The 17926-nt window shown below is 38.6% G+C and overlaps 1 protein-coding gene and 1 non-coding gene across 2 annotated transcripts; both read left to right on the top strand.

The window, feature by feature from the left end:
- Positions 1-41: 41 nt before the first annotated feature.
- On the top strand, positions 42-3494 carry LOC118969543 (large ribosomal subunit protein eL39-like). The gene is made up of 3 exons (XM_037003993.2): positions 42-61; positions 1091-1267; positions 3325-3494. The coding sequence occupies exons 1-3, from the start codon at positions 42-44 to the stop codon at positions 3368-3370; spliced, it is 243 nt and encodes an 80-aa protein (XP_036859888.2). The 3' UTR covers positions 3371-3494.
- On the top strand, positions 2720-2819 carry LOC118969544 (small nucleolar RNA SNORA69). The gene has a single exon (XR_005057460.1). It is a non-coding gene; the product is annotated as a small nucleolar RNA SNORA69 (small nucleolar RNA).
- Positions 3495-17926: the final 14432 nt, after the last annotated feature.

Raw genomic sequence — 17926 nt, 5'->3', positions numbered from 1 at the left:
ACACCCCGGAAATCGTGACCCGACTACGGGCTGCCCGCGACATGCCCGTTGAGAAGGGAGTGTAGGCTGCTGGTTTGAGGAATTTCTTTACTTGGTGGCTAGGAGCATATAGCACATTATGAATTTAAAAGGATCTGTTAGCCCTTTGTTAGGGGATTTGAGAGTCACCCTGTGTAGGAAGGGCCTGGAAAGAGGGATGCTGTGGTGTGAGTCTGTATGACATAACGGCATTCTTCCGTAAGTGCTAGTTGTGCGGTCACTTGGGATTACCTGTCATAGTTCTCTGAGAACTTAAAATTGTATAGGTTTCTAGGTACGGAGAGGATCAGTATCTGGTGTTGTATACTTTTATTACTTGACAAAATTTATGATGACTACCGCGAGCTGAAAGAGAGGGTTGTAGTCTATGCCTCATTTATGGTGGTCCCTACTATTATGCAAGGGCATATTGGGCCACACTGGCCAAGCTTTAGACCAGCACTAATGCCTTTTCTACGGATTGTCCTGCAAACTGGGGATGGGAGGTGGTTCAGGTTGGGCTTAGATCACCCACCCACGTTCTTAGTGAAAGCCAAAAGATATAACAGGAAATTGGGAAAGTCGTCCTGGAAAAAGTGACATTTTAAATAGAATTAATACCAAAATAATCAGTGAATTAGAATAGATCTACCAAATGTCAGGGACTTTGTGTTAATTTCAATTACTTTGAAAAGTAGGTGTGTGTTTTACAAAGCAGTGCACTGAGACTTGGTGACTTGCAAGTAAGTGATTGTCCTAGTAAAAGCTGTGCTCTTTCACTGAAAACCAAGTTATACCCATCTTTAATATTTGGTCCTCTGAGTTCTTCAGTGACAGCAGGGAAGACTGGAAGGTGCCCTAACCTTTGGAGCAGAGAGGAGGCACCTGGGTTTGAGTCTCAGCTCTACACATTAATACTCTGATTTGGGGCAGGTTACTTCTCTGACTACTGATTATTTGAACAACGGGAATTACAGTACATGCCTTCAGAGAAGCAAAGGGAGTGATGGGTTTAGCATTGAAAGGGTTGTTTTTGGTGTATATGAAGCATTCAAATGTTTGTGCATTGAAGGAGTTCTGAGTTTGAAGCATTTGAGCAAGCTTTGGTGTTTCAATCTAAATTGATTGTACATCCTTCCCAGTCTTCTCACAAGACTTTCAGGATCAAGAGATTCCTGGCCAAGAAACAAAGGCAGAATAGCCCCATTGCTCTGTGGATTCAGATGAAAACTGGTAATAAAATCCTGTAAGGACCATGTGCTTGCTTTTTGTTAAATTTAAGATTACCTGTGGGTATCAGTATGCAATTGAAAGATACACACAATCCAGTTTATCCTGTACTACTATTCAAAATTTTTGTTTAATGTACTTCTGGGTTTCTGGACAGCATGCACCCAACCAGCTGGGCTTAGGGACAGACTGTCCTCCAGTATTTGTTAATTTCCTAGTTGTCCTCAGTGTGGGCCAGAGCATAAGGTTGATGACTGTCTTGTTACCCCCGTGGGGAAGATGATGTTGCTCACACAGTGCATCTTTGAAGTGTTTTATCTTTTCTAAAGATTTGAATATTGCCCTGTCTTTCAGATGAATTGATGGTTTTGGAAGAGAGAGGTTACTATAATTGCTACAAAGGATTCCCTATGTCATCTAGGTTAACTCCAGGCAAAGCTAGTCCTAAAACTCAGATTTCCTGCATGCCATTCAGCCCCAGTGCTGTTTGAAAAACAGGTAGGCCTTGAGACAGGTCTCAGGGAAGAAAGCTAAGCATCAGAATTCAGTGATACTTGCCCAAGGTTACACAGTGTTACACAGTTTTCACAACTTCCGTTGATTTAAAATGAAGCATTTCCTGGACCTCTCAATTAACTGAGCCCATAAGACCACAAAGGAGAAGGGTACATAAAACTATTGTGAAAGTTCTTAATTTGTGAGTATTTTTAAACTGATACTGTAATGTGGGCCTAGCAAGTGTGCCCCTCTTGCTAGGTGGTAAAGACTTTGATGTTTGGGAGTGCAAGATTGTGAAGCTAGTATAGAACTCTGATTTGATTATATGGCAAATCTAAGTGGAGTTAATTTGCTGACGGGAAGACTAAGGTGTGAATTGTCCGAGCTAAAATTGAGTGCCTATTTCCTGAATTCATTCAGCTTGTTAGAAAGATATGTGCAAATTGCCACCCACTATAGTCTGATAGGCCAGTTAATCGCTTTCTTCGGTTAATTGTGTGCTAGATTCTGGTCTTTATTATTTATATTTATATGTGTAGGGGGTGTCTCACTGTTTCAGTTTTAGCTAGATTTTAAAACCTATGATGTTGCCATCATTCAATACTGCAAAGACCATTGAGGTACTTCACTTGAAGTGGTTTGGCAGCTCAGCCCTTCTACAAGTTTGATGAATTTCTGTTGAGAGCCTCCGACATCCATCATAAATCACAATGAACATCATTTTCTTGTCAGGTCCCTGTTCAATGATGGTGGGATCTGCCTTTATAGGGTTGTTTGAGGAGAAAGAAACATATATATATAAATCTCAGTGCCTAGCTCAGTAGAGGGTGCTTGCAATCTATTGCTTAAATGGGTCTCCTAGACCTAGGAAGTTATTTTTTATTTAGATTTATATACTCTTGGCCCAGAGAATTAGAAAAGTGGAATGATTTTTCTATTGCCTCAGCTGTTTTCCAACTTTTAAAATGTATTTAAAGCAGGTTGCAATTACAGCGCTTCATTTTGTGGAAGTACTGACATTAATGATTTTGCCTTTATGAGGGTAAAATCGTGACAGATTGACATGGACAATTCTGAGATGGCCTTGGCTCTGCAAATTGCTTGCTTTGGTATTGAAATGATGAGGTGTTAGTCTGCTGTAAAACTTGGGCAGTAGCTTTTGTGTATGCATGGCTCACTATATGGAAATTACTGTTTTTAATGTTTAGAAAGAAGGGGGTTCAAAATAAATGTAGCTATTTCTGGATCTGCCCCAGGTTTGTTGAATCAAAAGTGGGTGAGTACATTTGGAAGGGACAGTGCTTCCCCACTACCCCTGTCTTGATTAAGAACTAGAGGGTTTCCTTAGCCTGGAATCATTTTGACAGGTAAAAATTTGGTATGTGTAGTTTTTAAGCACCACTAGGAAATCATTTTTTATTCTACACAAAGGGCTCCAAACTTGTTAAAGGAAGGAAATCAGGACCCCTTTGCCTTTCAAGGATTTTACGGTACTTAAAAGGCAAAGTTTGTGGTGAATGAATGCAGCAAAATTGAGGTCATACTGCTTGTGTAACTTGTGGTTTCCTTCGCTGTAGGTACACTCAGGAGGAGACATTGGAGAAGAACCAAGCTGGGTCTATAAGGAGTCACATGTAAGATGGCACACATATTTATGCTGTATCAAAGTCACATGCACTTACGAACTTGCTGTAAACATTGCTGCTATTTATGTAATTGGGTGTGTTTTATGAGGGAAGTGATTTTTATGCGTCTGCACTCGTCTGTTAATTCAGTAATAAATATGTGAAACCTATTGCCTGAACTGCTTTTTTATTCTTTTACATGAAGTACTAAACTCCCTCTTCTTCTAGATTTAACCCAGTGCTGGCCAATAGAACTTCCTGCAGTGATAGAAAAATCTCCTGACTACCAAGTACTTGAAGTATGGCTAGTGTGAGTAAGGAACTGATTTAAAAAAATTTTAATTGTGATTATGTATTAGCTCCATGTGGCTAATGGTACTTAAACCTTCTGTTTTGGGAGGTGCATATATGTGCCACCCTTGTAAATTGAGGTTAGCATGTTCTTTAAGTAACCTCTTTATATGCTTTCTATAATTCCAGTCCTCAATAAATAGGAATCAGCTGATCCCAGGGGTTGGTAAAGTGGTATCCTGTTTCTGTACAGCCTGTGAACTAAGTTTCTGCATTTTTTAAATTGTTGAAATAATAGAATGTTATTAGAATTGTATAGAATAGAATTGTAGAAATAATAGAATGTTGAAATAATAGAATGAAATAATAGAATGAAACAATAGAATGTTTTGACAAATTCAAATTTACTTGGCATTTATGTGCCACCCACTACTGTAAGTACTTGGGATTAATTGATGAGTAGGCAAATGGTATATGAGGCTGTTTTATTCCCTCCTATACAACAAAAGTGGTATAGTATATAGCAGTAATAATACAACTCCTTTAGGGTTCCTGGACCCAATTCCAGTGCATTTACTGGGGGACTTCCTACCCAACACAACATCAAACAATACTAAAACACCCAGTAGGGTGTCTAAGAACTCAATTCTGACACTATGTGCCTGGAGACCACCAGATTCCTTAAGGGCTCTATCCCACAAGACTACCTTCCATCCCAGACTCCAGAAGCAGGTCGCAAGCCCCTGTACTTCTGACCTTATGGCTACAGATGGGAGGTTCCCATGACCTCCCCCTAGGTTGAATTAATTTGCTTGAGTGCCTCACAGAACTCAGGAAAACATGTTTAGCAGTTTAATAAAGGATACAAGTGAACAGCCAGGTGAAGAGATACATAGGGCAAGTCCCAATTTAAGGAGCTTCTATCCTTGTGGAGCTTGGGGCCTGGTTCCTCTGGCAGGTGGATGCATTATGACTCCCAGACCATGGAAGCTCTCCAGATGGAGAAGCAGGATACAAGAGAGTGATAAGCTCTTTTCAGGGTTTTTTTGTAAGGGCTTCATTGTGTAGTCATTATTGACAAAATTATTGGCCACTGAGTGAGTGAACCTCCAGCCACCCAGGCTTCCAATCCCCACCATTGGGTGGCATCCAAAAGTGTTTCATGAACATGACAAGACACCCATTTCACCTTTAAGACTGCAGTTTTCTCATGGTGTGTGTGGGGTCACTGGAAAGACAGTATAGCTCAGAAGACAAATAGGGAGTCTGGGGCATCTTACTACACTGATGCACAGTCTGCGTTCAAATCTGTCATTCATTCACTAGCGCTAAACCTCAGTGTCCTCATCTGCAATGTGGGGCTGACGGGCCCTCCCCAAGAGTGCTGAGAGGATGAAATGTAAGAACACACTGAAGCCCTTGGCCCAGTGCCTGACCAGCAAAAGCAGGAATGGGGAGTGAGCAGGACTGAAGTTTTGGTGTAGATCCTTCCAAAGCAGATGGGCCAAGTACTGGATGAAGTTAAAATGATACAAAGAGACCAAAGATAGTGGGAAGGGACAGGTCTTCATGGGAGAAGTCAGAGCAGGCACTGAGTTGGTGCTCAACATCAGGTGCTAGAGAGATGCCAGTTCCCTTCCAGTTGGCAGGATTTTCATTTGGAGGAGTAGAGTAACCCCTCAAGGCCCTGGAAAGAAGGCAGGGAGACATGAGAGTCAAAATCCTGGATTTGTACTCACCCCGGGTTGAATCCCTGCTCCATCATCACTGATCCAGCTGTGGGAACTTGCTCTCTTAAGAGAATGCTTCAAAATCATAATACCTGGTTACGTCAGTTTTTTCAGGATTGAGTGGTAATATCTGAAAGAGTCAGTTCTACAAGATACTGTGTTTTACAGATGAATAAAGTTTATGCACCCTCTCATTCCTCTTTGTAGCAATTAAGAATTGACTGCTTAACATAATAGATAGCTGATGTTTGCAGGAAGGGCAGTGAGTAACAATCTGAATGTCTGAACAGGAGTAGATTTTTTAAATTCTTGGAAAGAACGTGGTGAAATGGCCATTTACACTAACCTGATGATGTTACATTCCAGAGACTTGGACATCAAGCCCCTGTACTTGCAAAGCATCTGTGGGTGTTCAGGGAGCAGAGGCTCTGTTCATCACCTGTGTGTCGGAGTGGAGGTGGCAAACCCTCATCAGAGAAAACTAACCTCGCCGAATTAAATAAATGTTCTGGGATAGTCACTCTTCATCAGGAGTGATTTTGTGCCTTAAGGCACATTCAGCAATGTCTGGAGACATCTTTGGTTGCACCAGTTGTGGGGAAGGAAGTGCCACTGGCAGCATCCTACGGTGCACTGGACAGTCCTTCACAACCAAGAATTATCCATCTCAAAATATCAGTGGTGCCAAGATTGAGAAACCCCAAAACTGAACTTCTTGAGATACAGATCTGCTCACCACAGCACTCCCCTCTTCCTCCACTTCACGGTACTCAAATGGCCCAAAAGAGCATGGCATAGCTCCTACCCCTGTTCACTCACCTATGCCAGATCCAGCTGCACTAGTCTCTCTGTCTCTCAGCATACCAAGCTCCACCCTGCTTAGAGCCTTCCCACATGATATTCCCTGGACCTGGACCTGGAATGTTCTCTGGTGACCTCACGTTCATCTTTAAGTTATCAATCCACTTATTGCTTTCACAGGGAGACCATCCTTGGCTGCCCCTCTTTTACCTTAATCCAGTTAGGTCCCTCTACTTAGTAACTCTAAAATCACACTGTAAAGTTCCTTCACCATTGTAACTATCAAGGTACATGTGTGCTTAATTAGTTCTCTTCCTCCGTGATGACTGTGGACTCACAAGGATAGGGATGGGTTTGCCTGGCTCACTGCTGACTGTTCTCACCTAACACAGCAACTGGCACAAAGGAAGTGCTCAATAAATAAGTTGGTTGGATGGCTGAATGAATGAATGAAAGGGGGGTGGACAAATAAGTGAGCAAAAACAGAATGTGTTCCTTACCATGTGTAATACAAGGAGTGAAGGAATAATGACTTGCCTGGAGAGTCAGGGAAGGCCTCCCCCAGATTCACAAGGAGTCTGACTGTGTGGTGTGTGTGTGTGTGTGTGTGTGAGTGGGTAGGTAGCTGGAGTTTAAGGTACTAGGGAAAGGATAAGGACAGTCAGGCAGCTCATGAAAGCTCAAGCACGCCATGAGTTGGGAATGGCACTGTTCCCGCTGCTCACCCTGTATAGGACAGCCACCTTCACCACACTGGGGGGCTGCCACCCGCACTCTTAAATACAATCACAGCTGAAGCTTCTGATGGAAACAGGCAGTAGTAGCAGGACAGGACTTGTTTTTCAGACTGACTCTAAATGAGACTGTTCTCTTCATTAATTTGAATTATTTAGATTCCAGCAGGGCTGAAAATACCAATGGTTTTGGAGATATTTCGTAGAGACAAAGATGCACATAATAGTGGTAATGAGGGAAATGATAGAAGAACACACCAAAAATATCAAACACCAGCAGCATACTCCAGGCCAGGGTAATCTAGAAGTAAAGAAAAAGAGAAAGTTCAAAAGTGAACACTCCTTCCTCTTTAAAAAAAAAAATCCCCCTTCTAATCAATACTAGAATTATAGGCTTTAAGAAAATTCTATTGAAAAATACATACAGGAACGTGTACTTTCTTACTTACAAGTACAGCTCAATGACTTTTCACAGCTTGAATCCAGTTGTGTCACCACCACCCACATCAGGAAACAGCGATCAGCTTTCCAGAATTCCCTCCTTGGGCCCCCTTCCACACACCGTCTCTCCCCAGCATAACCACTATTGTAACATCTAACAGCATGGATTAGCCTTGCCTGCTTTTGCATTTCCTATTAATGGAATAACTAACTTCTCATGTCTCTCTTGCTTCTTGTGCTTGCTCTTGCTCATCATCACAAGGTGTTAGCTGCTACGTGCAATCGTGGATACTGGGTTTCATTGCTCTATAGTGTGTTGACCTTAAAACTATCAGTTATTTAACTAGCAGAGGATTGTAATTCAGAACATGCAAGTAATGGCAAAACCATAGGCAAGCCAGAGAACAAAGGAAAAGAATGCTCTTTTATAGAAGAAAAGGGTTGGGGGGGTGAGTTAGAAGGCGCTGTTGTAAATAAAAAGTCCATTGGAGTAATAAGTGAGGATAATGGCTTTTAATTGGCTGAGCTGTGACAGTACCCCACTTGTTGGGCTTTTACCAGGCAAGGAGAAAACCTTTCTTCCTCCTGCTGGGGTAATAAAGTACAGGAATTTTCCCGCAGGGAATGACAGGTACAGCCTCTTCCGGTTGGGGTCCGCAATCAACAGTGAGTGGCAAGGTGTGGGAGCTCCCCCTTCTGGCCTTCTGACTTCATTGTTTTAAAACATTTAAAAAAATTGTAGTTGATAAACAGTATTATATTGCTTTCAATTATAAAACGTAGTGATTCGACAGTAATCTACATTATTAAATTTTCACCCCAACTATTTTATTTACTACCTGACAACATAGAATGATGTAAGAGAATTATTGGCTATATTCTCTATTCTCTATGCTCTACTTTCATCTCCCTAATTTATATATATATATACATATATATATGTATATATATATATAATGATTGAGATTTTCTTCCTCTATCCCCTTCACCTGTTTCACCGACCCACTCCAGCCCTTCCCCCATGATACCCACCAGTCACCTCTCAGTCTAACTTCATTTTAAAAGAGGTTTGCTTTTATTAATTTTCATAAGTGTTTCTATGTGTGACTTATACCACAATTGTTTTCACCATTATCCTCTTGATAGGCATTTGGATGGTCTGCAGTTTTGAGGCTTTATAGTTCTGCTCTGAGAATCTTTGTATATATCTTTTGCTGAACATATGTATACATCTCATTGCAGGTGATTTAATTTTATTTTTATATTCCTTAGGATGTAGAGTCATAACAAATGTTTTGTAATGAGAAGAAAGCTAATTAAAATTTCTACAGTGCAGATGGCTTTCATAATCAGGAAAATATTTTAAAGAAAAGGAAAAAAACTTTCTGGGCTAGAATAAAGCCATTCACATATGTTGCTTTTTATTTTTTTAAGCAGGGAATTTAATACAGGCTTTCAGAGATATCTCATGGAACCCAGGGATGGGGCAGTCATGCTCCAAGAACCAGAACCAGGGCCTTGAAAGCTATTGAGAAGTCAGGCAGCCTTCTCTCCCTCTAGGATTTTTCTTTTGGCTGCTTTCTGAAAGTCCACTTTACTTTCATCCCTCTTGGAAGACCTGTTTCCTCTGCTTCTTTCAGAGCAAGATGAAACATGGCATCATCTTTGTCCTAGAGAAAAATGGGCAGGAATCTTTCAATTCCAACAGCAAGATCATAAGAAGGTAAGTCTGACTGGCCAAGTCAAGACTCAGTCAACTATGGCTCGGGGGGCAGGGTATAACCATGACTGCCCTATGGGTAGGCTGGTGCCCAGAGTGAGCAGTGGGGACTGAGCTGACATTCCAGAGAGCATCTACTCCAGTGCCCCTTGAGCTAGGAACAAGAAACCTGTATGCTAGTCCTGCTGTTTCCTTAAGAAATCCCTACCTCTCTGGGCCTTTGTCCTCTTAGTTGCCTCTCTGCACCCAGGGCTATCCTTAGGACTTTATGGTGAATTTTGTTTAAGTTTGCTTTTCTCTGAGTATTTTCAGAGGCTTCCAAGAATACTGACATGTGGAAAAGATGCCACATCAAGTAAACAAGAGAGAATCCTCAATTAAATTAGACAATCCTGTGAGCTGTGGGATTTGAAAAAGAGATACCCCTTTGAACTAAGCTCAAAATATTGGATTTAGTCCACTTGCCTATTAGGAGTTCAGACTAGAATCAAATGTTAATTCTGTCTGTAGGCTCAGAGATGAGTCCCATGTTCTAATCTGGAGCCATTTGTTCTGGAAGACCTTTTTGACTGCTTTATGTATTACAGCCTGACCCCTGCCTTTCTGAGTTTTTTCTGAAACATGTATTTTGATGGGTTCCAAGCAGCACAGGTTAGATGTTACTTTTCCTTTTTTTTGTATGTTATATGTATTTTTTAAATTAAAGTATCATTAATATACAATCTTATGTTGGGTTCTAATGTACATCACAGTGCTTCAACAGTCTTTGTGATCAACTTATATTGTGATTGAAAATTATTGTGCAACTGTTACACCCCTACCCTGTGCACCCATTCAAACCTCTCTGCCTAGGTATGCTCCCAGAGTGTTCTGCCTTTTCATGGTATCCAGCACCACTAGTCACCAGAAGGCAATGTAATATGGGCTTGTGTTCCCCAAGCAGGTCTCCAGGGCCCAATGAGCAGCCCTCCTGGGCTCCTACCCACTGCCCGCTCTGTTCCCCTTTCTTCTGCCTGTAGGCTTGTATGGGGAAGGGGTTGGGCTCCACTCAGCCTTGGCTGTGCCACTTTACCCTTTTCTCTGTGATCTTCTGTTCTTCCTCAGGTGTAGGTGTTCTATTCTACAGCCTTGAGGTTGTTTTCAGGTTTAGTTGCATTTGCTATATTTTCTTCTTTCCTGTGTTTTTGGGATGAGGTTTTCACCTTGTTATCCTACACTGTCATTTTTTTCTGGAAGTCCCAGTAGAGGTAACTTTGTCTTTTATTACCGATTCATTATTGTGGTGTGGTTAAAAACATTTAAAAAATAGAAACAATAGGGGAAACTGAATACAGTATAAACAGGAGTACTCTGTAATATTCTTACCAATTTTCTGTAAGTCTTAACTATTAAAATGTAAAACACTTGTTGAAAAATAAAGTAACCACCCAAACACCTAAGTATAATTTTAAAGAGGAGAGTTTTGTTTACAAATCAGTAAAAGATTTTGAGCTTCACTAGTGATGTCTACATCATAAACCCCCACTTAAGGTCGTGTCTGCACTGGTTGTTTCCCCATTGGTGGACAGAGAAAATGTACGGTTTGTAGGCTGTCCAGGCATAGCATAAACACTTGTGTAGGTACTTTGGTTAAGTGCATGGGGACAGCAGAGTAACATGGAAATCTCAACAGAGCTTTGGAGCTAGGAAAGGTCGGGGATTACATTGCAGATCTTTCAGTTATTAGCTGGGTGATGTTAGGGCTGTTAATTAACCACCCTGAGTATGTGTGAAATGGGGGCTAATAATTCAGTTATATAGACTTGCTGTGACAATTAAAATAGATCCTGAGTCAAAAGTGGCTGGTTTAACAGCAAAAATAGTTCCTGGTCAATTGTTGCGAATTAGTAAATGGTAGCAATTCATCCTTAAGATTTTCTGGTGCAAACCTGTAACTGATTTTTTTTCTTCTTTTTTTTTTTTTGTTGCTTCCTCCCCTTTCCTCTCTTCCTCCTTCCTTCCTGCCTTTCCTTCTTTATTTTTTGACCAGATTGGGGAAGGAATGCAGTTTCTGTTTCAGTAGGTAGTTAACAGAAAACTCACACTGGTGTAGATATTTAGATGAAAACTGAAAACTGGGAATGAATCAACAAAACTGCTATAACACTTCCTAATTTATAGAGGAAGTGGAAGTCTGGAACCCAGTGCTATTCTTAGGAAACAGTGAAGAGTCCCAAGAAGATGAGAATGTTTATGTCCAAATAGGAACAGTCATAAATAGCATTCATTCAGTTAACAAATATTTATAGAATATCTGTGCCAAGCAACGTGCTGGCTTTTGGGGATAAGGTGGTAAATTGGCTAGACTGGATGCTGTCCTAAGGACTCTCGCAGACTGGTCCAGTGGCCACACACGTACACCCCAGCAAGTTATTTCACTTAGTAACTGTGTGTGATACATACTTATGTTTTTATTTTTGTCTATTTCATTAAAAAATGGATTTCAAGACCCACTAATAATGTTACATCTGCAATTTGAAAAACACTGATGTAGTCAGGGAGATAGACACATAGACAATTCATTAGTATAAAGCAACATTAATGCAATGATATGGAAGTATTCCTAGGGGCCAAGGGAGGTATTCTGAATTCACATATTTTAAATAAAAAGGATCTGGTTGAGGCTGATGCCAAAACAATATATGTCCCTAGTGTAAGATGCATTTTTATATCTTTTAATAACAAGTGACATTCTTATGTTTGTAATATGCAGACAACCATATATTTAGTGTGTGATTTGGATATCCCAGAATGACAACATTCTATACAAAACAAAATATTTGTGCTCTAAAAGGTTTTCACTGACATTTTAGAGAATAGGAGAGAACATTTTTCCATTATGTATTGCTAGGTAACAAATTATCCTGAAACTTAGTGGCTTAAACAAACATTTGTTTCCATCGTCATGTTGTAGGTCAAGAACTTGGGCAGACCCTGACTGGGTGGCACGAGGAAAAGGAGCCAGAGGATCCACTACCAAGATGGCTTCTTTGCTCTTGTTGGGGAGGAAAATATTTCCTCTACCTTTTAAGGTTCTTCTGGATGGTCTGAGAATTGTCTTGATATGAGACAGATTAACAGGAAAAATTAAAATTTAATTAAGTACCTACAGGGAATGCACATAAACATGAGGGATTCCAAAGACAGTCAGGCAAAATTAGGTATATGTGTCATCCTGAACTAAGGAGAAGTGGGTAGGGGGCTGCGAACTCAATGAGAAGGAAAGCAATTCACAGGAAGATGAAAAGGAGTAAATGTTTGCAAACAAATATTTGCTGGGCCACCCAGAAATAGTGGGACACACAGAGGGATTCCAACAAATGGACTTAGCTAAATCCCTCCCTGTCCACCACTCCCTAGTTCATTTATACTCTAGTTATCTATTGTGATAATGCTTTTCCTGGAGCAGGTCCTTCATTCAATATTTTTAAGCACTTACAAGAGAAAAATCAAAGTTTTTTTCTGGGTCTTTTGGGATTGATTGTTTTCAGCTCAAAATAACCCACATGCTAGAGTGGCACATCTCGGGGTGATTCATTCTGAACCCCTATAGTTCCCTCCTCTGAAACTTCCCATGAAGTGTCACAGTCCAGAAGTTGAGTTAGTAGACTGTTCCATTTCATTGAACTAGTCTTGTAGTCCTGACAATAGGTCAGTTCAGTTAAACTCATTTAGGGAAGCAGTGATGGAGGTGTACCAAAGTTAGGTTTGTGATTAAAATGATCAGGAATTAAATAAGAGGCATTTCTATGGAAATAAAAGAAAGACAATGGATAATGAATAGAGCATATTATAAACGAGTTTCTGAGTTATGAGAGTACCTAGTTGAGAAGAATCCTTGAGGTCAGGGTCAAAGCATCTTTAGATGCAGTTAAGGCAGGCACTAGTAGTCTGATAGATTTTCCTGATTTTCAGTTTCAGTGTCTCTGGTGATCTTTCTGAGTGGCACACAGCAACTGCCAGAAAGATTATCCATATATGAGCTGTTTCGATTTTTCTAAACTTTATATGAAGTCATTAATATTCTGTTTACAGGGCTTCAGGAGAAAGGGCAGTTTTAGTTATCAATGATGCAAGTCAGAGGGTAGGAGAAAAATTGAAAACATTTGTTTGGAGCGTTGTAGTCAGGCATTGGAAGAATTCAGGATGTAGCCCACTTTATAGTGAGCAGTACTGGAATCTAATATCCAAGAAGTTGTGCTTTGAAACTTAATTTTTCTCTATACAGTTACCCTCATTTCTACCAAAGATAGCCAAATAAATATTAATTTGATTGCAAAAAATTCTAGTTTTGATAAATTTGGCATGATTATTCACATAAGTACAGTAAGAATAGTGGTTGATCATATAGGCTCTTTTAAATCTGTTTTGCTATAACTTTTCATTAAGAACCTGAGACTGAACTTTTAAAAGCCTCTCAAGGTCATAAGCCAAACCAGATACTTGCCATCACACTTTGCCTGCAATACCTATAGATATGGGTTAATTCATCTCTTCTTAAGGTCCTGAAAATATGCTGAGAGTCCTGCACCTGCCAGAAAATGAACTTCTGTCTTCACTAAGGCTCCCATGAACTGTGTAGACAAGGTATCAGGCCAGCATTTCCAAGGGCTTTATTTACTCCATAAAGTCAACTTTAGTGTCTCAAAGCTGTCTGGTCATATCTGAGTTTATGCATATTCTCCCTCAAATATGACATTCCAGCCAAAGTCTTGGTAATATAGCCAAATGTTTCCTATTGTGTCCTGTCATAAAGAGAACAGATTCTTACTAAACTCCTGTAAATAATTCTGGATGGATCAAGAAGAAAAGGTAAATGTTTCAATTCTGTTTACAAAGGTATAATTTACCAGCTTGCTCTAAATCATAGTTATCTTAAGAGGAATCGTTTCCTTATATATGGAAAACAAAATTAAAGAACCAGCAATATTTAAAACAAAAATCATAAAATTTGTAATCCTCCTCCTCAGTTTATTCAGTCCTTCTAATTAATTTTTGTTCTGCTTGACTCCAGTTTTTCCATTAGTTCTGGAAATTTTTACCGACTTCAGTTTTACAATCTTAAAGTTACCAGAAACCTGTATTCTAGAGTATTTTTCGTGGGTCTCCTTAAAGATATAGCATTTTTGCTGAAACACTTTTGTAAAAAAAAACTATGTAAATGATAATACTTAAAAATGGCATAGTAATAGACCTGTTTAGAGTTAGTTACAGTGCAATTGACAAGGAACTTTGATTATTATTGTGACATACATTTTAAGATAGTAACTTGAATTACAAGTGTTAACATTAGGATTACCAGAGTTCTAGAAATTTCATACAGTTTCTGGGACACAAGTATTAATAACACATATCCACATAAATATAATCTAAGAAGGTGTAACATCATCGTATTTGACAATACATCCCATGTAGTTTGACCCACCAAACAAGCCTAATCAGTTTAACTTCTCCCTTTTACAAGGAGAGAACAAATCCTTTGAGATGTTCCAGGAACTCCCTGGAAATTTTCAAAGTTACTTCAAGGTCAAAAAGACTTAATTTAGAATTTGATTTGGGGAAAGTTTGTCAAAAATATCAAAAGGTTTGAACACTTCTTCAAATGGGATCATAGGTTACTATGAAACAATATTTTGTTATCCATTTAATCAAAATGACAAATACTTCGCAGGCAAATACAAAAATTTAAACAGTTGGAGACAGCTTTAGCTCTTTCTCTTTTAATATTGAAGACTCAGGTTTTTTTCTAAGTAAGCAAAGACCTGGGGAAGACAAAACAGAAAATCTTTGTTTTTCTAGGCAGATTACACTAAAGGCAAAGAAAAACCTTTATTAACAATTTTTAAAATTAATAACAGAATAGCAAACTAAGAAATCTGTTATTTTAACAGAGAAAAAAACAAATTCTAATTTTTTACCAGTGTACTTTTGATATTAAAAGTCATTCTTAAATTCATTTTTATCTTAGTCACCTTGACCACACATTAAGTGGCTTTTCAAAGACACCGTTTCTACAAACTTTCTACAAATGTCCTTTTTAACATTCAGATTTCTCTTCCAACTTCCCTCTCTAATTAAATATAAATAACCAGTCTCATTTTGAACAAAATTACTTTCTTTTCCTTCAACAAAAATGTATTTCCATTTCTCATGCCTTCTTTTACTGAAAGTACACATCCTGCTTTTCTTGCATACAGAGGTGTTCCCCTTATTATTTCTAGTAACCTTAACCACATATATTAATTAGAATTCTTCACCTTTAGAAATCTTAATTTCCAGTGAAACTAAGTAGTAAGCAATTACGAAGTATTACCACAGCATTCTTTAGATTGGCAAATTTGTGAATATATTTCTTAATTTCTAAAAACATACTTCTTCATAATGCAGACTTTCAGTAACACACAAAAAAAATGTTTACCAACAGGCCCCAATTTATGTTTACTGTCTCAGTAATAAAGAAAAAAAGATTTGATAAACCTATATTCAGTAATTGTATTTTCATTATTTTGTCTTATTTGGAAATAATCTAGACATTCAATGAATTTAACTCATCTCAGCAAAATCTTAAGGTTTCAGGTTACCAAAATATCTGGGAAAACTGTTTTAAAAGTTTACCTAAAACATTTTTCTCTTATTTACATTTATTCAGTTTACTTGTTCTTAGCAATTATATTTAGATTATGCATAAAAACTTCATGAAACATTAGACAGAGACAGCCATTGTTCTAAGTTAATTTTTGCTGACAAATTTTGCAATAGAGGTAACAAGAACTTATTTAATTAGTAAACTTGAGTAGGATAAAAGTATTATATTTAATGATGACAAATTTAGAGACATTTCTATTTTAAAGAAATCAATGACTTAAATTAGTTGTAATACTAAATGTTTTCCCAGATCATGTCAGCCTGAAATTCATTTGGATTAGGTTTCTATTTCACTTCTTAATTTGAATGAATATGGAATTTGTAATTTATACAAATACTTAATTTTCTTTAAGCCAGCTAAATAGAACTCTTTACAAATTAATTTTAGCAATACCATCTAGAGGTAGAAAATGCCACATATCCACAATAGACATACATAAATAAATAAACGGATTTAAATGATACCTTATGGATTTTCATCTAAAACTTTTTTATTGATGCTACAGGTATGATAATGCATAACTCACTAGTTTATAAATAACAGTTTAATCTCTGTACTGGAGTATGTGGTAGAGACTTGATAATCAGAGGAGTCTAGTAACCATAATGTTGTTCATGTTGTGCATTAATGATAGCAAAATAAAGTAAATAGAAACAAAAAAGTAATAATAAATAAAAATAAAAAATAAAAGTTTAATATATATTGTCTCTGGCAGAGGAACAAATTAAGGCTACCTGCTCCTATCTCCTGGGCTGTTTACATTTCAAAGACTGGGTACTATTTATATCTTCAAGAGACAGAGAAAGAAAACTGCATTTTTCTCCAAGAATGATTTTGGTATGCCTCTGGAGTTGAACTTTTTAGTTTTACAAAGATTTGTAAGATAAGGACAATTTTTTGTCTTCTTAAATGCAGGACAGTTGTGTTAGGCTGGAGGAAGGAAAAACAAGGACAGGCAAACAGAACAGAGAGATTCCATAGGGGCAGAACAGACCAGACCCCACGGTCCATGCCTTATATGGAAAGGGGACAGCTCTCCCTTAATTCCACCCTGTTGTGCCAGCTAAGACCCGGATGTCAGCCTCCTCTCTCTTGGAAGGAATAAAGTTTCTAGTTGTCTATTATGTCACCTTTAGCCAATCATACCTCTCCATGCCCCCTAGGGTAGCTTCCCACACCTCCCCATCCTAATCCCCTAGAAGCCCCCACCTCCCTGAGTGCGTGTGTCTTCCCCCAGCCTGTGAAACCCAGAGCAGAACATCACCCAGGAGTTGCACTCAAATAAACTACCTGACCCTTTGTTGCCTCTCTTCCCCTGCTTATTTTGGTTAGAATTTATTGGAATTTATCTTACAAGTTGTACTCCCAATATCCTACTTTTTACATATCTACAAATGTTTGAAGGCAAATAAGAAGAGATTTGAACCGATTTTGATTTTTGCTCTAATTTCTCTTCTTCCAGTTTATTTAAGGAGTCCCTAAGGCTATCCATAATACAAAGAGGACAATTGAGATCTCACTTAGAAGAACTTTTTTTTTAAGAGGGCATCTCATATTTATTGATCAAATGGTTGTTAACAATAAAATTCTGTATAGGGGAGACAATGCTCAATGCACAATCATTAATCCACTCCAAGCCTAATTTCATCAGTCTCCAATCTTCTGAAGCATTACGAACAGGTTCTTACATGGAGAACAAATTCTTACATAGTGAATAAGTTCTTACATGGCGAACAATATAAGGTCAGTCATCACAGAAACTTTTGGTTTTGATCACGCATTATGAACTATGAACAATCAGGTCAAATATGAATATTCATTTGATTATTATACTTTGTTTATATGTGGATTCCACATCTCTCCCTTTATTATTATTATTTTTTTAATAAAATGTTGAAGTGGTAGGTAGATGCAAGATAAAGGTAGAAAACATGGTTTAGTGTTGTAAGCGAGCAAATGTAGATGATCACGTGTGTGCCTGTAGACTATGTGTTAATCCAAGCAAGACAAGGGCAATAAAACATCCACGGATGCAGAAGATTTCTCTCAAAATGGAGGGGATGAGGTTCTAAGCCTCACCTCTGTTGATCCCCAATTTCTCACCTGATGGCACCCCTGCGACTGTGCCTATCTTAGGTTGTTGCACCCTTGAA

The sequence above is a fragment of the Manis javanica genome, chromosome Y, assembly GCF_040802235.1.
Source record: "Manis javanica isolate MJ-LG chromosome Y, MJ_LKY, whole genome shotgun sequence".
Classification (NCBI taxonomy): domain Eukaryota; kingdom Metazoa; phylum Chordata; class Mammalia; order Pholidota; family Manidae; genus Manis; species Manis javanica.
Note: the sequence above shows the minus strand (reverse complement) of the source record. Positions and strands in the feature narration are given on the sequence as shown.